Source organism: Thermobia domestica, chromosome 9, assembly GCF_964235325.1.
Source record: "Thermobia domestica chromosome 9, izTheDome1.hap1.1, whole genome shotgun sequence".
NCBI lineage: Eukaryota > Metazoa > Arthropoda > Insecta > Zygentoma > Lepismatidae > Thermobia > Thermobia domestica.
The window spans coordinates 45,551,308-45,578,698 of NC_137462.1; the positions used below are offsets into that span (position 1 = coordinate 45,551,308).

The window sequence follows — 27,391 nt, forward strand, 5'->3', positions numbered from 1 at the left end:
TAGGAAAAATTTTGGAGGTATAATTCAGAGTTAGTGATATCCTCAGAATTCAACTACCTAGGAAGGAAAATCTTATCTAGTCTGACTATTTTAGATCTATTTTACACTGATTTTATTGATCGGAGTTCGTTAAAAATTTCTCTTCGTCTAGTGATCGAGTCTGTAGATTTTTCAGTTGCTTTTGAATCAATTAATGTGTGATGCCCAGTATCAAGTATAAAATTTATTTAAATGCCGATAATATTTTGCTCACTTCTTAAATCACTTTTGGCCACTGAAAGATCGGGGTGCAAAAAATAAATGTTAATGTATATATGTAAAAACTTTTTTATATATATAATCTCTTCAACAGCAATCTAATCTTACCCTCTGTTTTATAACAATGGACAGACATTTCATACCATCCTTGGAAAGGGGAAGGGAAATAGAGAGTGCGTAAAATTCAAGGAGCAAAAATAAATTCCAAAATAATCCTCTAAAAATTAGGGTGCGTAAATTATGTGAGCAAATGCGGTTATACAACCAAAATAGAAAAGAGGGGGGAAGTTCATTTCAATTCAGGCAGAGTATGTACCATTATTATCTCCGATATTGTTCAAACTTTTTTTTAATGGAAATTATACATGTTTTAATATAAGAAATCCATTTTTTGTTTTGTTTTGTTGAGAAAGAAAAAGGGAGTGGGAATTACAGTTATTATAATATGTTCATATCTCGCAAGTATTAAGAATGAACCGCTCATTAGGAATATGCATTGTAATATTATCATGAATTCATGCAAAAAATCATATTGATTCAAGTATGTTGCGAAAACCATATCCGAGCAAGTGTCGCTATTTTTTCTTTACAAAGTATATATATATATAATGTTAAAATAATAGAGATGATAAAGTAATGAAATGGAGCATAGAATCTTTCGTATAATGGAATTCTTGATTATTTTCAGGTGCCGGAGTGTCTCCATTTGGTCGGTATCCAGGTTTCGGAGCACCCAACTCAACATTCGGTGGTCTGTCGTCCTTGGGCAGCGGAGTGTTTCCTGGAAGAGATCTGCCCGCACTTGCATCACTCACCTCGCCTGTTCACGATCAATGGAGCAGGTAACGAAGTTAATACTAGTTCAAAGTTAATACTCTTTGAAAATTGGATTAAGTAGTTTTAGTAGGAGAAATACACACTTACACATTCACACACTTCTGTGAAAAATCTCTCTGCACATCTGTAAGCAAAACGTTTTTGTGTTTATGGAGGCTTTAAAACAAAGAAACTGTGCTTTAGCTAGTAGTATTTCAGCGTATCTTTTCTGTGAGAAGTATAGTATTTCTTGTCCGTTTCAATTACAGTGAATTCTATATCGCATACTTTTAGAATTACAAGAATTTCTAAGCAAATCTGATCTCAACACATTACACAAATCCTTATGTTCATTTATACGCATTATCAGAATAGTTGTCTCTCCCTTTCAGATTTCCATAGATGTTAATTTTTTTTTTCTACTCTCAAGAGAAACCTCTCACTTCATGTGATAAACTTCAGTATTTACAGTATTTCTCGTTGTTAATGAATGCTTCCGCAGTAATGACTTACGCTTTGCTCATATACTAAGATACATTAGCGGCAAAATTTCAAGGCTGTCCACTTTTCCAACAGACTCGTAGGTTTCTTTCACACGCTTGCCGTTGGTTTCGAATCTATAAAGCATATATGAAATTTCGTGAGCATCTTTCAGTGTTATTTTAATATTGTTACGATTGGCATTATTGTTGATTATTTTCTGGTATTTAAATATGTCTGTATGTCAGTGGCGTATTTAGGATCTTGTTTGGGGGCGGGGGAGACTTGAGAACCAGTAAGAAGCATTTATGTTGTACGTAAAATACTAAATAATTCCTTGAGTCCAACAGCCACCCTCTAGATACGCCACTAGTTATGTTTGTGTTTTTACAAGTTCTTGTAAAATGACCTCTGTACCTAGATCATTTTATTAGGTTAACAAACAAATACAAGCCTGTCTGCGAACAGTGGCAGCATAGGCAATAAATGAAGGTCAGCAGCGAAAGGAGGAGGGAATAAAGTGTTGCGCATGTGTCTGTTATTTGAATAAGAATACTTACATTTACAGTGGTTTTGTAATTAGGTTGATCTTTGTAACTAAAAAAGTAACATGGAAGAGGCCCCTGAGAAATGTTCAGAAACGTTTAGAAATGTTTATATGTATACAATGACTCGACGACACAGATAAGATATTCTGGAGAACTGTAATAGATAATTTGGTCAGAAAGCTAATCTCTTCTTTATATGTGTCCCAGTAATGCACGCTAATAGGAGGACCATAAATCTAATGAACCATTCACCAATAAAAACAGTGTCTCAAGAGGGTTGAGTCTGTGGCAGTTTGGGAGAGTTTTCTTATAGAATGTGCTCGAACGTTAAAATGTTAATAAAATCAACCAGCGTTAGCTCCGCATTGCTACTTTTATTTTCGAGACACACTTTGTTCATGCTTATAGCTAGAACTGTGTCCGAATAGTCTGACTGCAATATTGTTCCATCTTGGGTGAACGCAGAATGAAATTTAAATCTCTAGACCATTTTGAGGAGAGCGGCTGAAATGCTGCGTCCATGTATTTGTGACGAAACTTGGAATACAGTGCTTTTTGAATAGCTTATAAAATGTAATTATATCTTTCCCTGTGGAGTCTGTAGCAGTCAAAATTCATGTGATTGAGAAGAAAAAAAGAGATCCTAACCTATTATTATAATTGTCAGCTGTTGTTGTCTAGTGAGCTCAACAGCAATATGGACATCAGTTTATAAAGTATATGAAGTAGCAGATATCTTCTGACAAAAAAATCTGTAGAAACAGTCAAATATTTTGTGGATAAAAATTACTGTTTATTTCAGGTGTCTTCTTCCGCACAGACAGTTAATTATATTTCATGTATTCGATCAATTCAGTTACTTTAAGTACATCAATAGTCGATAAGCCGCTGTTACTCTTTATCAGGATGAGGGGCCGCTGTGGCTCAGTGGTAGTGCGTTCACCTCTGTGGTTGGAGTCCCGGGTTCGATCCCAACCCCCGCCAAGCGAACTTCGTGGTGGACAAACACCGTGTGCGTGGGTTTCCTCGGGGTTTTCCCGTTTCCTCCCACTTTCTTCATTCCACCATTTCATTCATTACTCATCATCACCGTCTCCTTTAGCCTCACCAGCATAACCGTGGGACGTAAAACTCAAAGATTTCATTTCATTTTTTTCTTTAACAGGATTTTATATATATATATACTTTCTGTAGAACTATTTGAATTCTATCAATAATTCTCTCTCATTTACATCAAAATATGAAATGGATGGGAAGATTTATTTCTCGTAATTTACAAAGCAGCAAATTTGTCACCAAGGTGTGCACTAAATCCACAAGATACGCGTAACATATACGCGCAAAATTGCTTATTTCTTCATAAATCTCTGTGCTCTTAATGAGCCTGTGACGCCTATACCTTCTAAGCCCAAAACGATCCTCCGTAAATTCATCACTTGTTCTTCTATTTAGTCTTCCGTCCATATTCGAAGCATAATTTTTGATATAAAATTAATCATTCTGTAGTCTTTTGCATCTTTCTAGGTTCCATTTTTAGTTAACGCCATTGTCATCTTCAAGATTTCTCTTTGTCGCTTGTACCAGGTCTTTTATGTGGAAACTATATTGAATTGCATACGATTTACTGCGTAAAAATTACTTCTGGCATTCGACGTAAATCAAAATTTTGTTGGTTGTGGAGTTGGTACCTCATTTTAGATGTTACCTCAAAAAGTAAATTCATATCGTCATTTTTATTGTAATTTCTATGTAAATCTCTTATCGTAACATTAGTTGTGATGATCAGTGCCTGAAATTAACAAATTTTTATTGCATAAATAAGTTTGAATAGTATTTACAAACTTTTCTTTAATTCAAATACAAAAATATATGTTTTGTGCATATTTTGAATAAGGTCTTTTCTGCTTAAACGAGTAAGAGAACTTTTTATTTAACTTTTTATTTTTTTTCCCTCATTTATGTAACTTTCTACTTCAAATTGGTTTGTACTACAATCTTTTAAATGCTTTGAAAAGTTAAGAAAAATTATTGTAGTTAATCCTGATTAAATACGTAAAGGATTTAAGAAATAAAGAAATCTCACCTTTCTTTCGAAAGCTCTGATCAATGCATGCATTTATTTGAAGTTTGCATCAATCGTTCAGGTGTGAGCGCGTTTAATATAATGGAATTGAGTATGAGAGAGAGGAGATAACTTACGAATGAAGACTGCAAACCAGTGGTGCCCCCCCCCCCCCTTATGTCCATGACGCACCCCCTTCCCCAATTGTCTATCCGTAGGTGTTCTTCCATGAAAAAAAAATCTTTTCAATTAATTTTTACACCCTCTCAAACATATTTATATAGATTTTTACCCCCCCCAAATATTTCAATGACTCAGTTTGCGTCATAATCCCCCCTTTGTGGGCACCCCTGTGTAAACCGTAAGAAAAAGTACTTAAATTAAGAGGTAGCTAACTGCGATCCTGAAATTCAGAAGCAGTAGTATTAGGAACGGATACGCTGACCAAAGATCACCCAGTTGAACTAAATCTTGTAGTTGGCTATAGTCATTCTTGCACTGTAGCATCAGGAATTTATACAGAACTTTCTGTTGTTTTGTTTCTTTGTTATTGAATCTGTAGTTGTTATATTGTAATTATTAACTTGTAAAAAAAGTTCAAAGAACATTGATGTAGAGACGATAAGGGAACATTTATTTCTAAAATTTTAGAATGGCAAGATTAAATTAAGTAGGTGATGCAAGATAGCTGGAGTGTCAATTATTAATTTTATTATTTCTAAAAGTGATGATTGTAGCTATATACCGGGTGTCCATAAATGTTTACCCTGATAACAAAATGTAAATTGAATACAGTAAATGGAACATGCGTTATACCACATATGCCTATTAAGTTTTGAGCCACAGATAAACATTTAATACAGTTAATACACTTTGACATTTAAACCACTTCAACATATGCATCTCTGGTAACACGCAAAATATCAAGCCGGTATTCTATCTCTTGCCACCAATTCTTCAACGTGTCTGGTCTGATTGTGTCAGTGGCATCTCTGATGCGTTATTGCAAGGTCACAATATCAGGAATTGTGTTTTGTACACAATATCTTTCACATACCCCCAAAGAAAGAAATCCAAGATGATCTGATTTCTACAAGCCACACAGCACATTGAGATTTCTCATGAGAGGAAACCATTTTTACCATATACCTCACACAACTCCTTGTGGCGAAAGTGTTGAACGCGACACAACTGTACAGAATTTTCGTGGGTTCCAAAGTAGACCTGTAATAAAAACCAACGTTAGAATCATAAATATAATTGTTATATAATCCTGAAATCAGGGTAAATATTTATGGACGCGGCGTATTTATATTTAGTGTAATTTTAATTTGCCTACATAAAGGTAATGGTTAACATATAAGCATACACTTACAGAATGTTTTATTCTCAATATTGAAAAGTGCATTCATTTGAAATCTAATATTGTGAATTTGTTTTAGGCTGCACCGGACGCCGCCTGGTTTCCCAACACCTCCGTCGACGACAGCGTGGTCACTGAAGGCGGAGACGTCAGCGTTGGAGCAACGGGAAAAGGAGCGACGCGAAATGGAAGAGCGAGAACGGGAACGATGTCGTCGAGAGCGAGAAGAACGGGAGCGACGGGAGCGAGAAGAGAAGGAGCGTGAAACGAAGCGGAAATTGGAGCAGGCGGAACGAGAACGACGTGAGCGAGAGATGCGGGAGCGTGAAAAAGAGCGGGAACGACAAGAACTGGAAAGGCAGAAGGAAAGAGACCGGGAAGCGAGGCTGTTGCATACAAGAACTACTCCAACGTATTTGGAAAGTGTTAAAGAACGTGAAAGAAACTCTCACTCACATGAACAAATGTTGAAAGACGGAACTCCTCCAGAACTCGAACGAAAATTACGTGAACGATCTCCAATACGACCAGACTTAAGTGGCCTGCGGACTTCGCAAGAGAATGGTGAAAGTGGTGTGCTAAGTTTAGGTTATCGTAAGGATGAAGTGAAAATGGAGAAAATGTCGCTTCCGGAAGCCATCAAAGTGAAAGAAGAGCCTCGAAAAGAGGACGAAGTGGTAGTGTTGGGGGGAAGGGAGCGTGTGGATAGACTTCCGGTTATGATTGAACGGGAGAAAGAGCGTGAACGAGAACGCTTACAAACTATGGCGCGAATGGATGCCACAAATAACTACTTGGCAAGGACTGCTTTGCCGCCAAACTCAATGCCAGTCTCTCTCCTGGACCGTTCTCGTGTGATGACTTCTATGGCGTTAGGACAGCCGTCGACGCTGGATCCACGAGCGCCGCCTCCGCCACATCATTTTGGACCATGGACCAGTGATCCATTCCGGGACCCTTACCGGCTGGACTACCCACGGGATCCCGTTTTGGATCGGTTGAACCCTTTGACAGCAGCCGCTATATTTCGCGAGAGGGAGGAATTAGGAGTGCCACCAGGAGCAGGCTTGGATGATCGGCCGCTGTTGGACCGAACGAAACTCGCGAGTGGATTGTTCCCTCCAGGTGCTCCTCCAGGACTTTTCCATCCTCCAGGCCCTATTCTCAACAACGCAGCCGCGGCCGCAATGGCTGGGAATAGAGCGAAGGCTAGTCCTCCGCATCCGAACTCTATTCACACGAGCTCAGCGCTTGCTCCTCCAGGAATCCCTCCTCTCATCTCGTCAGTGGCGAGCCAGAACCACACAGGCGGACGCAGTGCCGGCACTAGTCCAGCCATTCATAAACTGTCAGCTCATGCTACGTGTGCCACGCCTCCACGATCTCTTGAAAATTCCCTTGATCTCCACAAGAAAGAAGAATCACAGTCAAGATAAGGGAAGGGAAGTGCTAGTGTTAGTCTCTTCAAGGCGGCAGGGTGAAAATATGCATAGACACATATCGCAATTCGTGTACAGTTCGTGTGTTTATACATATTTTTATGCTGGCTGGCTTGTGTTCATTAAATACTGGTGGTGATAATTGTGATTGTTGCAATCTGTACTTTATGTGTTATTTATTTTATTATACTAAAGAGAAAAAGTGTGTGAGAGTACGTGTGTGTGTGTGTGTGTGTGTGTGAAAGATAGAGAGAGAGATAGAAAAACAAATCTTTAAATAATAAAATATATCGATTAAATGAAATGAATTTGGTAAGGCAATGTATGTGTTTGCATTGTTTTTTTTTTTTAGTACATATTCATTAGTTTCGAAACTAGTGAATAATAATTTTTTTTGAATGCATTAAATGAAAAATGAATTTTAAGAGTCATAATATGAAATAGTGTCTTTTGACATGTACACATACACACAGAAAATTATATATATATATATAGAATATATTATATATATATACATACGTATATATTTTTTCGTGAGTGAGCAATCTCGTCTATTTTGAGTGATGAAATCCTCTTTATATACGCATGTCTTTCAGTGTGGATAGTTTTAAATTAAGAGAAACTAGTGAACGAGAAAGAGAGAGAGAGAGAAAGAGAGAGTGCGAGAGCGGGGGGAAAAGTGTTTAATAAAAAAAATGAAAGAAAGAAAAAGCATTCAGGAAAGACAAAATTTTTTGCCTTTGTATATTTGAAGTGTCTCTTAGTTGCTTTTATACAATGTAGGTGCTGCCATCTGTGTTTTGAGGTGCTTTAATTAAAGAAAAATACCAAGATTATACTGTCAGTGGGAGCTTTTGGACTTAAAAAAAAGAAAGAAAGAAAAAACGCTGCAGATGCTCATGTTGTACTTGGGCATTAACTGAAAACCCAACTTTTAAAATGTATAAAACAATATTGTGAAAGCATTTAACGTTTTCTTCAAATGGCTGTGTTCCAACACTGCAGATAAGGGGATGGTATTACATTTCAAAGTATATAGTATAAAAGTATATATATATTATACATACATACATAAATACACTATGTATAAAACAGATTTTGGGACCTCAGTATTTTCAGGAATCTGATTCCTTTCCCTGTTCCCCAAATCCACGTCCCCTACTCCCACAACCATCCCTTTTATTGTTTCAAATGAGAAACCGCTTGTAATATAGTATTGATGTGAAAATTCTTGTAATTTTTTCCTATTTAAAAATGAAGAGAAACCTTTGTAGATACTTGCTCTGTTGTAAAAGTTTTGTAGAGGACCTCATAAAAAAAGAAATAACAAAGTGATGAAATACATTTTCGATGTGATCCTTTGTAAAGGGGTCTTAATGATTGTATAGTGTTTCTAAAATTGTAGAAACAAAATGATGTTTCAAAACTTAATACATGGACTTTTTTAAAAAAGTGAAAAGAAAATTTTATCCTTTATTTGTATTTAATGTGTATAAAAATGGGCATTATATATATATATACACTCAAACACATATATATAATACAAATTGTGTATAATAATGGATACGTTTGGTTCTCTTCCGAATCATGTCTCCAATAGGGTAGAGTTCCTTTTAATGTGCTGGAGATTATTTCATTTGTAATACAATGTTCTCGTCGTTGCATGGTAATGGGACGGATTGCCGGAGGAGAAAGTGGGAAAATTTCTCTCCCAAAATACCGAAAAGTGTGCAGTTGTGTGTAAAAAGAAGAGAGAAAAGAGAACTTTTCTCGTCTAAGTTCTTTACTCGCACCTGTTGGTACGAAGGAGAATCAGATGAATACCTTAAAGGTGCAATACATATAACAATGAAAAGGAAATCTTACGTCTTTTTTTTTTCAACGTAGTGCCCTTGACGTTCAATGCTAGTATTCCACCGCTTCGGAAATGCATGGATATCATGTTGGAAAAATTCTTTGGTCGAGATTGTAGCCATTCGCGCACCGCATTTTTCACCTCCCCATCACTGTTAAAATGTTTGCCTCCCACCGCTTCTTTGAGTGGTCCAAACACGTGTCACTGGAGACAAAGTCTGCTGAATAGGGTGGATGAGTGAAACACTCAAATTTGATGTCATCGATAGTCTCAACGGTCAAACGCCAGCATGCAGTCGGGCGTTGTCATGCAGTGACAGGACATCTGAGAACAGAAGTCCTCGTCGTCTACCTGATTGCAGGGCGAATTTGATTCTTCAGCAGGCTGGTAATTGTCACTTTTTTTTTTTTCCATGTACTGTTTCAGAATTACTTCCTTTGTTTCCCAGAAGAGAGTGGGCGTGACCTTTCTTGCTGGTGGTTGAGTGTTTTTTGCGCGAAGAGCTATGCCGCCATTCCTTGCTCCCTTTTTTGGTTTGTGGTTGATGATAGTGAACCAAAGTCTCATCGCCTGTAATAATCCTGTCCAGAAATGCATCACCCTCGGCAGTGTAACGACGCAAAAGTTCTTTACAGTCGTCGACGCTGCGATCTTTCAATTCATCAGTCAACTGACGTGGGACCTATTTTGCAGACACCTTATAGAAATGCTGAATATTATGCACAATATATTGAGCTGAACTAAAGCTAATATTCATGATTGTGGGGATTTCTTTCAGCGTGATTCCTTTACAAGGTGTTCTGATAACGCAATGTTTTCGTCGATCACTACACGGTGAGCCTGTCTCGGTCGAGGAGCATCCTCCATTAACTTCTACACCACTCGTATACTTGCTGCAGTGACAGACACGAATCAACATACTTTGCTGCCATCCTGCGATGAATTTCAATTGGTTTCCATCTTCACTGCTGAAAAATCGGATCACCGAACACTGTTCTAATGCGTTGCATGTAGGAAGTGGAGCGACAAATCTTGATACTAACGCTGCTGCGTTCGTCGTTCTTCCAGCTACACTGTCACCTGTCAGTCATTAAGTACAACTCAGGGCATATTACTGCAACGTATGGAAGCAATCGTTCAATTTTACATTTGATTGCATTTTTAAGGTTTTCATGTGATCCTCCCTCGTAATATGTTTTGATACATAATCTTACAACAAAGGTTTGGAACATGCGGCTAATGTTGGATGCTTATAAAGAAGTGAGTGAAGGCGTATTTGAATTGTCGAAAACCTACTTTATCAACGGCATATCTCCATCATCATCAGTGAAAATAAAGAAACTTGAGCTGCAGAATGCTTAACATTATGGAATGTTAGCTTCTATTTCTCTGGACCAAAAGTGTACTCTTGATATTGAACTTTACTCCCTGGGAGCACAATAGCTTAATGGTAGAGCGAGAAGTCTGTGGTTCGATCGTGGGTTTGTGGTAGAGTGCTTTTTTCAGAGTGGGGTGTTCTACATTTTCGCTCCAGAAATTCATTCTATAATGATTCACTTTCATTAATTATCTGTCTCCTTTAGCCTACAGGATACTCTAGGACGTAGAACAATATTTTTTGAAGTTTATTCCACACTTCGAAATCACATTCAAACAAAATAGAAGGTGAGTTGTTTTAGCAGCTTAATTTTCTTTATCTTCACTGAAGATGATAGAATTCAACTATTGAAACAATATAATATATACAATATAAATATTAGAGGAGCTTAATTAGGTAAGTTTTATGTCAATGTCGAGTGTTATATGCTGGGATTGTGCAAAAGCACATCTAGAACATCGCAAAGAGAGGTGTATGTCTAACATTATTTTCTCTCTACTAACCTTGAACTCACCGTTTACACACCTGTTTGTATGAGTTCAGAGCAGTCATTTCTAATGGAATGCTTTGTGATGTTAATCTCAGTAAACCATAGAAAAAAGGATAAGAGCGGGCATGTAACTTTACGTTGATAAAAGACAGTGATGACATGCGAAGAACATCGATAGAGCAGTCGATGGATGATATTCGAAGAACATCGATATGTGAAGAAGTCAATAGAGTAGTCGATGGTTTTGCAGGTATTGTTACTCGTGAATCCATGAGTACACGTACATTAACAACAGTTTTTATTTTACTCTCGTACCACATGTCTTTCCCCTACTTTGCTCAGGTGTTTTTCTCTGCTTCTCCTAAGAGTGAAAAAGCACGCTCTTACGTCATACATCGATCAGTTGAAAATGGCTGGATTACGGTATTCGTGAGTTTCGTCCTTACTGTTAAAAGAGATTTGACGGAAATCAAAGAATAATATTAAAGATTTTAGTTTGTAATTATTTACTGTGTAAAAAATAGTACTTAGTGCAATAATTTGTAATGTTGATATATTCTTGATTGTGAATGAATATGAATACAAATGAATTACCATGTCCTGAATTAAACTTCAAATGACGAACTGAACAAGAATGAAAGTCACATCTAAAACATTCACAAGTTCACTCACTATTGTATTCTTACCATAAAATTACACAGAGTAATGTTACCATTATTCTTTGACTCCTGTAATATTTTAAAGGAAAGAGACATGTGAAATGGTAGAGACGGGACTGGTGAGCGTTTTTAAAATACAGGATAGACTACAAGTTACTTGTCAGAAATGCATTGGAATGAACTATTTATCAACAAGGAAACTATGAACTTATTTCAAATTGTATCATAACATTAAGTTAGGTTAGGGCCGGTCCATATCAAAGGGACCAGTGGTCCCAGCTCAACCATTCCCAAACTTAATTAATTTATTGGGGGAAAGGTTTTGTATTGTCTTTGATGGTTATGTGCCGAATATCCGTTAAATATCTGCATTCGTTGCATGTTCAAAGAGAGGCCACTCACCTTCGCTTCGCTTGCGGAGGTGGAACAGAGATCCTAGTTTACCTAGTGATTTTGAAAGTTGTAGTAAACATAAAAGATCTGGTCTTCTACATAATTCGACAACTTTTGAAGTTAATTCAGAATATGCTACAAAGCAGACGTTTTAAATATACCTCAATATAGATACAACTTCTGAAAGTTCGGAAAAAAAAAAAAAAAACGGAGCAATGAAGGGAACCTACATTCAATACATCATAACTCGCTGTAAATGCACCAATTCTATGATAACTTGGAGGTGTGATTCCCACTTATGATGCGATGTGTAGATTAAATTCAGTTACCACTGACCTTTGGGTTCAAAGATATACACTTGCAAAGGTAGGCGAAATCTTGTTCTATGAAAAACTTTTTGGAATCTTTGGGGGACAGTATTACAACTGTACCCTCACCATCTTATTTTTTTTCTCACGCTTTGGAAAGACAATGCATAAGCAATATACTTTAATTTTAGAATCCTGTGTTTTAATAAGAAAAAAGAAGTTTATAAGTAATAGCACTTGTAATAGTTAGTGAACATTTGTTTAAATGAAGTTTGTGTGTTTATTGAATATATTGAGGCAAGGTAATCGAAAATCATTTGTGTTGTACTGAACATGCGTAACAATAAATATACATATCAATTTAAAACATTAAATAAATAGGAACATACACAGTAAATTTGCAAAACGAACAATACATTGAACAGTCACTTCCATTTTTGGCCAAATAAGCCTGCAATCCTGTCTTGAACAGACTCTGGATAAGTGTATGTTGGTCTGGAATTCAACAGGTATCTTAAACAGTTGGCGTATGGAAGAACCGAGCAGGACCATAGTGTATGAAACTAACAAAGGGATCTTGTTTTTCATATGAAACTTCGCATACACTTCCCACTCACCAGTTATTGTCATACATATATGTAACGAACTGCTCATATTGTAAACCTGCAATTGAAATGGCTAAAATTTTGTAATTTGCATCAAAGATCTTTAACTAGGAATGCTGCAGCATCATTGGATACTCTGATCTTACTGAAAGTAATGGGCTGTAATTGATAATTTTCTCTTGTTCCAACAGTTGTCTGCCCATGGCAGATCTTTCTTAATCAGCTTCAATTTGTGTAATGTCCTGTCACAAAAAAAAAAAAAATAAATAAATAAAATAAAAAAAAATAAATAAATAAAAAATAAAATAAAATAAAAATAAAAACCTTCATGCCTGGAATATTGTCATGGTAGAATTTAAACAAATCATATGTAGCCAATATTTGGTCATCTAAGGGTTTCTGTGAACTAGCGTGAGTTGTTGTTGTTGTTGCTGTTCCTCCAATGCCGTCACAAGGAGATTTTCCATGGCTTGTTTCAAAGAAATTCCATTCAGGAGTGATGCCAAAGTCCTCTTCATACAGACATAAGTTAATGAAATTCTCGAAATGCATGTACTGAGCAGCCAATTCATCACTAAAGTAATAAATGTTTTAGATCACTTTTATCTTTATCCTTAGATATTCATTCAAACGCGTTAGAAAAGCATGAATAGTGGTGTAATCATAGCGAAGACAATCACTGATCACATATGTGTTAATATTCTGAAGTTCGTTTTCACCAACGTTGATGGCAAAGCGATGCAATGTGGCCTGACTATTCTCTCAGTGAAATGCTTGGACAGCATCTTACACAACAAATTAGTTCTCAGCAAAATTCATGAATATGATCACTTCTTCATCTGTAAGATTGTCTTAAACTTTGGAGTTTTATCAAAAAGTGATAGCTTTTGAAATTGCAATTTTTAAAACAGTTCTTCTGTGAAGTCTTCAACAGTTGCATGGAATGTCTGCAATATGTCACTGTCCGTATGAATCCATTGCTTGTATTCTGTCATTTCGCCTGAATCATAGTCTCTCAAATAAGACTTTAAGGTTGCTTTAAAGGGACAAGTTTTGTCGATAGATGGCACTACAGTCTTCGTATCTCTCCCATATATTTTTTTACCTTTCACGAAAATTCACGATGTCTTTTACAAATTTCAACTTACAGACTTCAAATTTTTAGGAAAGGAACTTCATAATCTATTGAAGGCAATAATCCGTGTCGATTTTTTATTTGGAATTTTCGTCATTGTCAACAAAATTTGTCCCTTTACACTAACCTTAAGTTGAATTTTTTCTTGGTATTTTGCTTTCAAACTACACAGTTTTCTTGATCAGTTCCTTGTAATCATCTTTAATTGTTGTTGCTGCAGCGCCCCCCCCCCTCTTTTCTCTCTCAATGTGTTCCAGAAGCACCACTTTGGTCGTACTTTACAGATTTTCGAGAAGCTGAGTAGATTGCCGTATTGGTTACAGTATGATATGAACATTTCTTTCAAGTTACAAAGAAGCAGACGTTCTTGCCTATGAGTTTTTTCGCCATTGATTCTTACTATAATCGCGCATCCAAGTTTTGATTGAATTCGTATTTTCACAGTGTAGTTATGGTGTGTTAAATGTAATCTCTTATATTGCGCATTTTTTTTTTTTTCAACTTTCAATAGTTGTATTTATATGGAGGTATGCTTAAACGGCTATTTAATAACATATTCTGAATCAGTGTCAAAAGTTAACCAAGTGTGCAAAAGACTAGGACATTTATTGTTTATTACAATTTTCAGAAATGCTGAACAAACTTGCACCTTTGTACCTTAGAACTTTTATACATGTAACTAAAGAAGATATTTAACTGAAATTTGGCGCATAACTATCACACAGACAATATAGAAGCTTTCCACCAAACTTCATAAACTTTGTAAATAGTTGAGCTGAGACCATCTTTGGAATTGGTTCCTTTGACATGGAATGATTCGTGCTGCCTATACCTAGGTTTTTCAGTGCAAATATTACACTTTTTAAACACAGAACATTACATCACTAATGTTTTTGACTTGATAAGTTATCAAATTCAAGAGTAAGATCCTCTTTTAAATGTTCGGTATCTGTAATTATTCACAGAGAGAAAAGCTTTTATCTTCCATCATTCCCCAGACAGAAGAAGTTTACTGGGCTGAGATCTGTCCATTGTAATCATGTCACTACCACTTTTGAAATATAGATAAAACACACGTTCCTCCCATTGTAACCTTCTGTTCATTGCAAATTTACTTAATTACAAATGAAACAAGTTTATATTACTTATAAAATCACTTCTTGCAATCGTCTCTTCTTCACTCACGTATTATGTCAATTAGGTATTGCTATTCTAGTTAATTCAGAACTGAATAACTGCTAATGTCAATCGACTCATGGCCTATGCTGTACTTGAGCTAGAACTATCTATTCTTTATGAACAATCTACATGCAATGACTTAATAGAGCAAAGGAATATCAATACTAGATTAGAAGAACACTTACGGGAGTCCGGGAGGATGATGAGGCTACCCAAGCATTTGAAACTAAACATATAATACAGGAATTCAAGGTGTTACGAGATGAAAAATCCAAAATTAAACCCCGAAAAGGGGAATTCAGATAGAGAATGGAATACCATTATCTCAAATTACATCGCAGTTACCTGCTAAAAAGATAACAAATTATAATAGGTAAAATTGTATTAGTGTTAAGTGCACTTACACTAAATTTAAATCCAAAAAAGGGGGGAAAGAATACACTGGGTAAACACCAAAAATACAATACGTTACTAGGTTAAAATACTTTTCTTGTTAAAAAAAAAAAAAAAAAAATGAAGATTTGCACTGAGCTTGAAGCTTTAAGCATATGAAGATCCTGTTGCTGCATACGTTTTAAGTCTTTATGGTCCTTGATAATGGATACTCGGCAAAGTATCCGAAATATTAAATATTATTTCCTTGGGAATATGTACAAAAGGGTTAAATGATCTACATATAATTTGGCCATTTTCAATAACGCTTTTTTAAACACCTGGAAGAGGAGTTGTGGAAACAAATGTGCTGCGCTGAAAGCAAAGGTAAGTTTATTGAAATATAGTGGTTGCGATGAGAGTTGCAGGAGCGGTCCTTGTGAAGAGCGCAACTCCAACAGCCTCAGTGGTTGATTATATTAGAAGAGGAAAACAGTTTAGTTGGAAAACTTTTGGAGTGTATAAAATTATCAGATTTTGTCAGAGATTTCCTAGATAAAGTTGATTGGGGTTACATTTCTCAATTTCAAACATATATCACAAGGTTTTATCACAGTTCTAAGAAAATTTGAGTGGCGGTATATTACGTTGCATCAAACATTATCAGTGGATTTTACCATAGAATTTCAGGATAAGGTTGATTAGGATCGTATTTCTCAATTTCAAATATTATCAGAGTTTCAGGATAGGATTGATTAGGAAAGTATCTCATGCCGTTAATAATTATCAGAAGATTGTATACCAGAATTTTAGAACTAGTTGATTGAGAAGCTATTTCAAAATATGAAACACTGTCAGAAGATTATATTAGATAATTTCAAGATGAAATTTGTTTGAGGTGAAATTCGCAGTATAAGAATTATAAGAAGAGTTCATTAGAGTTTCAAGGTAAGGTTCATTGAAGTTACATTTCAAAATATCAACGACTATCAGAAGATTTTATCCGAGAGTTAGAAATAAAGTTTGATATTCTGGAATATATTCTTCCAATCATCCTTACGTTTCCTCATTTCTTCAACAGCATATACTCGAAGGTTTGGATTTTCATAACATTTAATCAAATATTTTACTTGTACATGCTTCGTCATTACTAAATCGATTTAATTCATAAATTGTTTTTCTATTAAATGGAGTTGTTTGCAACATCTCCATAGCTTACAAAAAAGTGTTCTGTGTATAACACTATTAATCCTCTTAATGAATTTGTTAAAAATAATGCTATGAAATAAACTGCAAAAAAATACAGTAGAATAACAAAATGTTGGAAAAAGTATATTGCCAACCATACAAAATTTAACACATTTAAAATCTAAACTGCATGAATTATTACTGTTTAAGCCAGGGATGCAAATAAGCAACACAATTTTACTAGCCTAAGAAAAAAGCTACTAGCCCACATCCCACAATAGAAATCAATTAGTTATCTTCGTTATTATATTAAATACTCGCCCGCACCAATGAACCACTCGCCCCGGGTGAGTGGACGAGTGGTTATTTGCATCCCTGGTTTAAGCATAAAACAGAAGAAATTATATTGCGTGGTTTGTCAAGTTTTCATTTTAAAAAGTCTCTATTAAATTAACTTGGAAAGTAATACTATGCAAGTCAAAGCTTTACACATAAATAGTGCAATTAACAATCAAAATGATACAACAGTTAATTATGGCAATATGATATTTAGGGAATTAGTTATGCTAAAGATAAACAACTGGGGAGATTTCTAAGTATATAAGCAAAGATTCCCTTCGTAATTTTATATGAATACATAATTTGAAGAAGAATCCAATCTCTCTCAGATAAGTAAAAAAGCGATGAGAAAGCTCAATATACAATCTATAGAAAAACTAAAGAGCAATTAATACAAAGATTTTTTTAAAAAATCCAGAAAAAGTTTAAAAGAGCAAAACCCAAACATGTACAAAGATGTACTATGGCTGAACTAAGAAAATATTGTCAATTACATAAAGTACACAACTCAAAGAACACTAATAGATTACATTCGAAATCAAAAGAAATATTATTTTGGATTTGATAATTACGAGGGGCATTCAATAAGTAAAGAGACAAATTGCTATAGCTCAATAAAGATTTATTTCAATGTTACAAAACTAAGGCTATTTTTCAATATAATCACCCTTTACAGTTATGCATTTGTCCCATCTTTCTTGCAGCTTCCTAATTCCCTTGGCGAAGAAATCTTTCGATTTACCCCGAAGCCACCTTTGCACCGCTGCCTTAACTTCCTCATTGTTAGCAAATCTTTTTCCACGTAGGGCGTCTTTGAGTGGTCCAAACAGGTAAAAATCAGATGGGGCGAGGTCTGGGCTGTAGGCAGGATGAGGTAAGACCTCCCAACCCAATTCTTGAAGCTTATCTCGGGTCAGCTGGGCTGTATGAGGGCGGGCGTTATCGTGCTGAAGAATGACTCCTTTTCACAAGAGTCCACGCCGTTTGCTCCTGATAGCTGGTTTAACTTTGTGTTCTAGCATCTCAGAATAGTATAGGCTATTGATAGTTCGCTGATCGTCAAGGAAATCGCAATAGATTGGACCCTGTGAGTCCCAAAAGATGAATCAGCAGCACTTTACCAGCGGAAGGTTGAACCTTGAATTTTTTGCGAACTGGAGAGCTAGTGTGTTTCCACTCCATACTCTGCCTTTTGGTCTCAGGGTCATAGTGATGGATCCAGGCCTCGTCGCAAGTCACTATTCTTTCAAAAAAAGCGTCTCCTTCAATCAAACTTCGTTGCGTTAAGGCTTGACAAATGGAAAGCCTTGATTCTTTATGAGCGTCAGTAAGCTGTCTGGGAACCCATCTGGCACACGTTTTTCTGTAATTTAAAATGTTCCTAATGACATTGTGAACAGTTCCAACACTTACTTGAACTTCCTCAACTATCATTTCAACAGTAATTCTTCTGTTATCACGAATAAGTCCGTCAATCCTCGATTCCAACGAAGAACCAGAAACTTCCACTGGACGTCCACATCGGGGTTCATCACCTACACTTGTTCGGCCACTTTTAAACCGATCAACCCACTTGTACACATTCGCACGGTTCATACAACTGTTGCCGTACTGTCTCAACATTCGAGAAAAAATTTCACTTGGTTTTACACCTTCTGCGACTAAAAACCTAATGACTGAGCGCTGTTCTTCTAAGGTGCAATCTTGTAGAGGACTTGCCATGATGAATTGATATTTTTGAAGTTATGTTGACATAAAATTACGAAACAGCAGATCAGAGCATATCCCAAGGTTGCCAGCTATCACCCCTGAAACAAACAAAAAAAAAAAAAAAATTGATTAGTGTTAAAAATATAGACTTTGTCTCTTTACTTATTGAATGATCCTCGTATGATTTTTCTAAGCCACGTGAAAGAAACTAACATCCTTTTTACCCAATTAATAATAATGATGAATTTAATTCAAAACCGCACACAGAGGATAATTATACAATGTTTAATTTTTTGAAAGCACCTCAGCCAAAAGTTAATGAAGTTACAATCACACCTGAATAGAAATCTAGCACAGAAAGTATACAAGTTAAAATGGTAGAAATCACTTATGAAAGTAGACTTTTAAGTTGAGATATTATTAATCAGTGTAATAAAATAGAAGACATTGAGATATTCTTGGAGGTTATAGGGGAAATTGTGATTGGTAAAATTCACAATGCACTTGAATTGTGAAAGTCTAAAAGCTCACATGAAATCATTTGCTACATGGTTATCAACATGAAAAATCTAATAGAACAAAGGAAAATGAATTTTAAAACATGTAATAAGGTAGTTTATCGTTCAAACGATTTAGCCAGATATAATAATTTTAAAGGCAATCTTTTAGAAGAATCTCAAGAGTTTGATGCAAGAGATGGATTCCCTTGGAAATTAAAACTGACTGAACTTTTACAGCTTAGAATAAGTAAGTAAACCCCATGAAAGCATTATCCTATATTGATCTACCAAAGAAATTAAAACTTAAGGTGGACCACCACCCGGAAGTCAGTACATATTTTAGTTCATTCCCTTAACTACTGCGCAATGAAACGTTACACATAAATATTGTACTATAAGATAAAGTAATGTTTCAGCTACAACACAAGACTAATTCATTTGGTTGTGTCTTCTGATATCGAAAAAGGTAAATAAAAGAAAATATTTGATTTGTTTTACAAAGAGCATACAAGATGGCACTTGCTGTTAGATCTTACTAGAAGTGCTCAATTTTATGAAATGTTTATTTGAATGTGTAAAGTACTTTAAAGTAACGATCTTATTACGAAATAGATATAATGTTTGAACGTTTTTCGTGTTATGTTTCACATTTTCTTTAATTATTAATTTACATTTAAGGAAACAGATTTTGAGAAGACACCATAATGCGTTGTTGCTAAATTTGTACGTTTAATTCCTGGGTTTTAGCATTGCAGTTTGAGAAGCGGGACTTAGCTGTGAATTGCGGTAAGGGTCGAAAACTAATTTCTCCGGTAAGTATCCAAGCAGAATTCCATGATTATTTCCTTTATTATCTGTCACCAGTAAACACTCGACACTACCTGGCAACGCCGCACTATTCAAGCAGGTTTAGCATAGCACCGAGAACACCTAGTGATCCACCTTTAAAAAGCGTATATGAATATACAAAATGATGGCCAAAAGTGTTTCATATGGTACATTCTTCATGCAGTGCTTCGCCCAGTTGAAAAGTATCCTAAACAGCGGCGTGCCGTCAAGGGGACTAGGCTAGTCCCCTGGCATTTTAATTAAAGTATTTTGTGATAAATACATACCAAAGAAAACGAAAACATTGTTTGTATTTCTCTATTTTCGTAAAATAACACTATTTCAATTGTTCTGACACAACTTTAGTCAGCGCTCATGTGCTGGGTGCGACAAAGTGGAGATCGGAAACGTTCGGGTTTTAATCGGCTTTTCTCGGGGAAGGGAACAGGGTCCAGCCAGCTAGTCCTCATATTATGTTGTCTAAGCTCTAAGCACGGGCGTTCTGTCGTAAGCGAATTTAATACTCGTTTGCTTTTTACAGTTAATAGTTTTAACGCTATTAAATCTACAGTATTAATCTTGACACTTTAAGAGATCTAGTGAAGTGTGAACTTTTTAGATTGTCAATATATTTTGAAAATGACTCAAAGAATAAAGTATGGAAGGGGACTCGTTTGAGAAACCGAGTCCCTTGCAGCAAAGCGATGGCACAAGCAGTGATATTACTTCAATTGGTACAGGAGACAGTAGGGGTGGGGATCGGCCGTTTCAGTGTCGTATTTTGGACCAATTATTCATGGTATCATTTGGATTCCTTAATTTTCAAGAAAAGCAACAAATAATAACCAGTGGTAGAACAACTCCAAGCATTTCCATTTAGACAAAAATGAAAGATTATATACATAATATCAAAACGGATTATTTTGCTTCTTCGAAATAGTTAATTGCATGTAAGACAAGAAACAAACTGTATTGCTGGCCTTGTATTCTGTTCCACATAGAAAAGGACGTGTGGAATAATGATGGCTTTTGTGACACGAGCAATTTTCACAAACCCAAGTTGCTCCAAGAAAAATGTTATTCACACCTGTCCACAATAACTAAATTGAAAACTTTCGGGAAACCAGAATTGATTTTCAATTGAGCAGGCAATGCAGAAGTTGATTCAAACCGAGAACTAATGAACCGATTGATTTAGTCCTCTTGTTTTATGGCTAAACAAGAGCTATCATTTAGAAGTCATGACAAACAGGAAGATTCTATCAATTAGGGAAATTATATTGAAGTAATTCAGTTACTTTCTAAGTACGACATTAAACGGACTTGCAGGGGCACCTGAAGAAAATTTTCTAGGGAGGGGCCCATCTCCATGGTTGCTATGTTGCGTCTGGTATTTCTGGTATTTAATATATGTGGTTTGCTATATTACGTATACATTTTCGTGAGCCAGAGGAAGATCCGGGCCCCACCCTGCCCTCTCGTTCGGGCGCCCATGTTGACTTGTCATATTCACAGCGTGGGAGTGTTTAAAGAAACATCAAACAGAATTCAGAATTATATTATTAAATGTGTTGGTGAGTAATTCTGGATAAAATTAAGTCAGAAATAAACAATACACTTCTTACAGCAATAATGTTGGACAAAACTACGGACATTGCAAAGATCTCTCAACATTCAATCGATATGTGAAAGACGGCAATTCATGAAAGATTTATTTGTTTTGCAGATGTTACTAGTGATTGCACTGCGACTGCTTTAAGTGAGCATGCTTTCCAAATTGTCTCTCATTTTAATTGTAAGCAAAAGCTTGTAGCACTAGGCTATGGATGGAGCTGCCACATTTTCTGGACATTTGAACGGTTTACGATCTTTTGTGAAAAGGTGTTTGAGTGCACTCACCATACACTGCTATCATTACAGACTCAATCTCGTTGTTCCACAGTCTGTTAATCACATCAAGGAATGTAAAATATTTTTTAGAATAAGTGGCATTCCAAATTTCTTTTCATATTCATCGAAACGCTGTAACGCGCTTGCTGAATCAGAAGTAACTAAGCGATTTCCAACGGTTGCCACTATAAGATGGAATTACAATTCCAAAATTGTGAATGCAGTAAATGAAAATCAAATAGAACTCTTACCGTGTTCTGAGAACATTGTAGAAGATTCAGATAATTGCGGCACCGAAGCTTTCATGACTACAAAAAAGAAAAAAAAGAAAAAATGTGTGTTATCATTGAAGGATTTCAATTTTGCATTTTTACTAAAAGTTTTCAGTCATTTTTTTCTTTTCGCGCACGGATATACTATTCAACATTCTTTAAAGTAAAACCTTGGATGTGAAATATTGCATCCAAAAAGTACAAAAGATGCTATCTCAACTTAGAAATGCAAGAAACGATTTTGAAGACTTATAGAAAAGTAGAATTGGATGACAACGGGAACCTTCTAATAAAAGACGTAAAGTAGATGACTCAACAGATTCAGAAATTAAATACGTGCGTCTCTTCAATGACATTATTGATACTGTGATTTCAAGATCTCAGTGAGTTACAATTTCTTGAGCTGTTAGATTTAAAGAATTTTCAGTGCTTGAAATCTCGATTTTCTGATTGCTTGTTTTTGACCCTTAAATCAATTTACGGGAGTTTTTGTTTTTAATTTTAACAATTTGCGGAGTGAATTAATATAGGTTTACAGACTTATTATACATTTTTCAAATAAAACTGTGACTGAAATTATCCACTTCTTGAAAGAAAGAGGCGTGGTTGAAGAAGGGTTTACAGAAACATATAAATTGTGTTATTTGGTGTCAACAATACTACTCAGGACCTCCACTCTACAGCACACATTCTCTTCGAACCTAGTCCCCTGTGAGAAAAGTCACGGCACGCCACTGTCCTAAAAGAATATCCAAATATAAAGAATTGAATATGTTTTTAAAGAACTAAAATGGATTTTTCCCATAAAACATGATGTTAAAACATTTAGAAACATTTTCATTGATGTTCATAGTTTCAGGAAAACGAAGACTTAATACTCTTAGAAATTGCTAAGAAAATACAAAAAAGATGTTTAGCTTTAACATATTTAACTCAAGGCGAAAACACACATTGTGTTCTCATTAATAGCTGGAATAAAGCTGTTAGATCATAATGCTCAAAACAATAACAAAAAAGAGTGTGTTATAGAAGATGTTTCCTGTCTATAAAAACAAAAAGATGTTGGTATTCATGAAGAAAATTGTAGTGAGAATGCTACTGTATAAATACAAATTCTTGATAAGAGGCAACTTGGGGAGAATTTAGTAAGATTCAATTTACACAAAAATTACGATTTGTGATCTATGTAGATTTTGAATCACTACTGTTTATATTTGATGGTTATAATGATGATCCTTGTGAACCATACACAAATATCAAAATCATATACCTTGTGAGTTTTATTATTACATTCTATATCCTACTGGTACTTACAAAGAACCAGTAATTTACAAAGGGCTTAATACGCAAAACAAATTTATACGATGTATCAGGAATGAAGTTTCAAAAATTGAGTTAAAATATAATGAAAAGAACATGTTTTCAACAGAAAATTAAATAAAATATAATAATAACACAAGATGTGAAACGAGTAATAAAAATACATAAACACAGATTTTCTCCCTGTGAAAATGCCAGTTGTATTGAACAAAATGAGTTAAATCGAAAAGTTAGACATCATAATCACTTTACTGAAAAGTACATATCTATTCTTTTTTATAATTGTACAGTTAAAGCTTTCTAAATTTTGTGCCGGTGATATTACATAGCTTATCAGGATATAATGCTCGTTTATTCATAAAAAGTTTAAATTATGATATGGGAAAAAAATAGTTACTACCCATTGGCGAAGGAAAACATATGAGCTGTACGAAGTGTATTGATAAGTTAATTTAAATTTTTAAACACATTCTTAGAGTAATTAGCAAGTAATATTGAAGACGAAGATTTTAAATCAGTAAGAAAGTACTTTTCCAAGTACTGAATGCACTTACTTATTCGAAAAGTAGTATATTCATATGATTAACTTGGGATAGATTTAATGAATCAAAGTTTCCAAAATTTGAGAACACGTTAAATGGATTATATAATAAACATGGAAACTTTATTCCTGACAAGACATCTTACAATGATTATTTGAGAATAAAGGTAATTTGGCAAGAATCAGGCTGTAAAAATATGGCTGATTACCATGATTTGTACTTAGAAAGTGATGTACTATAATTACTTAAACTTATGGATTATATCTTGCATACTATTTTGTATTGCCTGGAATAGCTTGGAATGCTATACTTAAATTAACAGTGATTAAGCAAGAACAAATAAGTGATTGCAATATTATATTAACTATAGAAAAAGCAAAACGGATTGGATCGTCTCAATGTAGTAAGAAATATGGAAAGGTAATAATACTGTATATATACACAAAAGATTACAATTCAAATAAACGAAATTCTCATTTATTGGATGTAGACGCCGACAATGTTTGTGGATGGGCCACGATACAATATCTACCATTTGAAGAATTTAAATGGTTAGATCCACATTATGATAAAATTAAAACTACAGCTAATGTTGCTAATGTTGATTACTTACTTGAGATAGATTTAGAATATCCAGAGGAGTTACTTGATGATCGGGAAAACAATACGTTGCTATTTGATCATTATAAAATTTAAAACTCACGATGCATTTAGCAAAATAATAACTACTTCTTCTTATGTAAAATGTTTATTTTATAAAAAGAACAAATAAATACGTTAAAACAACGTAATATTCTTTATAAAGTTACTGGCGAAAATTTATGGGAAACTAGTTTGTAGCCTATAATAATATCAGATTTTGTCAGGAAGTTCAAAGGTAAAGTTCATTGGGAATATAGTTCAGGATATCAAACATTATCATGAGATTTGATAACAGAGTTCAAAGGTTTTATCATGTTTTGAGTTCATCAACGAGGCATCCTTTTCATCAACAAGGCTATACGAGACATGGACCTACCTAATGTTTAAAATGGGATCCGAACAACATGAGTTGCCATCGGGAATCGAACACGTGCTAACTGCTTAGCTAAGAGGGAGCTCAGAATTCCAAGATAAAGTGAATTGAGGTTACATTATACCATGTAAAAATAATAACAGACTTTGACTTCATTATTAAGTTTATTGGGCATACTCCAGATATAAAATGAAATTACATAACGGTTTCCGTTTTGTATGGACAACTCATTGTATTATTTATTTCATTCATATTGACAGGGACAACGTCGAAGGCATTGATATTATTTATTTATTTATTTATTTATTACATTAATGTTGACAAGGGCAACACTGAAGATGTTACTCTTCATTATTTATTTTATGTGTATTTCATATAACGCTCAAACGAGAAAATATATTTTTCTATAAAATAGATAGAATAATATTTTCTATCTATTTTCTATATTTCAAATCCATTCTCTTAAATACGGCTCACGCAGTTTTCTTCATATATATGTAAACATAGGTCCGATGCTGCTTCGTTTTCGAGATACAGTGCGTTCAAATGGTTTACCTGTGGGAAAGTGAATGAAAATCTTCAATATTACACGAATAATACAATCAAGTGGAATTATGCCTGTGCAAATACGTTTACAGTAATAAAGAATTAAACTAATCAACATTTGATGTTAGTGGATTGTCAGTGTTGCCAACTTGGTACAAAGTGTTGCTTTCCAATAGCACTAGATGTCCACACGTTACCATATAATTGCTGACGTCAAAACGTTCCTAAACATGGGTCACATTCCGCTTCGTTTTCGAAAGACAAGGTGTCCAAGTGTGAAGTCAACTAACGGCTCACAATAGTAAACAACGGATCATAGATCACAACTATTGCATGCTTCCAAAGATATGTAATAGAGAAAGATATTTGATGGAGGCCACATCATTCGTTTATACCACACAAACTTCGGAAGACAGTATCCATATTTAGGAACGTTTTGATGTCAGCAATCATATGGTAACTTGTGAACGTCTAGTGCTATTGGAAAACATAACACTTTGTACGAGGATGGCAACACTGACAATCCACTAACCTCAAATGTTGATTAGTTTCATTCTCTATGTTAGTTTAAAAGTATTTGCACAGGCATAATTCCACTTGATTGTATTATTTGTGTAATATTGAAGATTTCCATGTACTTTCCCATAGTAAGCCATTGGAGGGTCTCGACATTTGAATTTGAACACCCTGTATCTCGGAAAGGAAGCGGCATCGGACCCATGTTTATAGGAACATTTTTACTTATTTGGATGTCTGCAATCACCTCGTTACTTTTTTCCATGCATTTATGTTACACCATGTATATATGATCCATTAACAAACCTACAATATGGTATGTCATTTTTCATTAAACATTTCAGAACGGGTTGTTTACTCCTGAGGTATGTTCTTTTCGGACCTTTTTTTAAAAAAAAAAAACTGTTGATTTTCTTCGTATTTCATAAATAAACTTTTAATTAACAATTCTATAATATGGCATTAATCGCTTAGCATGAAAGAGTCCAGAGGGGATAGTTTATTCGGGGTATGTTTAGTACAAGGGGTCCAGAAGCACGTAAAAAACACAAAATTTACAGGAGAAAAGAGTGATGCAAGTACTTAGACGTAAGATAACGTAACCAAATCTAACCTAACATAACAAACTAACCTAAGCTAACCTGAACTAACCTAAACTAACGTAATATTAGTAGAAATAAGCGAAATTCAATCATTTTTTGGAAAATTATGCGGGACTCCTACACTAATAAAACATAAACTAAACTAACCTAACGTAACCTAAACTAGCCTAACCTAACTTAAACTAATCAACCCTACCCTAAACTAACCAAATGTGAACAGAAATTACCAAAATTGTAACATTTTTTAGAGAAAAGAGCTGGACCCCTTCTGCTAAACATAGGCCGTTTATTCTTGCAGGAGAGTCTTTTACGGACGATTTTCTAAACAACGACTTATACATAGAATTTTGTTCATAAGTCAACACTTCTCTAACAACCCCACGATATGGTATGAATAATTTCTCATGAAAACCAAAAGAGATAGTTTGCTCTTGAGGATGTTTTCTCCGAGAGTTTTCCGAAAACACCTCATAAAATTTTGTTCATATCACGTAATTAAATGTTTCCGTAATAACTACATGTTATGATTCAATGTAATAGGTGAGAGTAAGAAAGTTTAGTGAGATGGCCAGTACTTTTTATTCGTAATTATAATTAGCTTACCTTGTAACGGACCATTTTGGCATCCTAATGAAATAGAAGTAACTAAGATGATGAAATCTGGATATAACAACGACCATCTGTATATATTTATGCTGACTATCACCAACGACATAACTGGTAACTAAATTTCATCTATAGCACGAAAGAAGACTGGGACCAGTGCTTAAAGTGACATCAGAT

General features: G+C 35.0%; 1 protein-coding gene and 1 long non-coding RNA gene across 4 annotated transcripts in view; one reads left to right on the forward strand and one right to left on the reverse strand.

Annotated features, from left to right (window-relative positions):
• Nucleotides 1–8,498, forward strand: part of LOC145694628 (uncharacterized) — a 610,937-nt gene extending 602,439 nt beyond the window's left edge. For all 3 annotated transcript variants that reach the window (XM_081771034.1, XM_081771036.1, XM_081771035.1), the window contains 2 exons: nucleotides 947–1,100; nucleotides 5,607–8,498. In XM_081771034.1, the coding sequence (XP_081627160.1) occupies nucleotides 947–1,100; nucleotides 5,607–6,963 (1,511 nt within the window). In that variant the 3' untranslated portion in view covers nucleotides 6,964–8,498. The remainder of the gene's footprint in view (nucleotides 1–946; nucleotides 1,101–5,606) is intronic.
• On the reverse strand, nucleotides 1,108–27,391 carry LOC145694629 (uncharacterized). Its single transcript, XR_014133031.1, has 3 exons — nucleotides 27,212–27,391; nucleotides 15,154–15,316; nucleotides 1,108–5,388 (listed from the first exon to the last, which is right to left on the reverse strand). It is a non-coding gene; the product is annotated as an uncharacterized LOC145694629 (long non-coding RNA).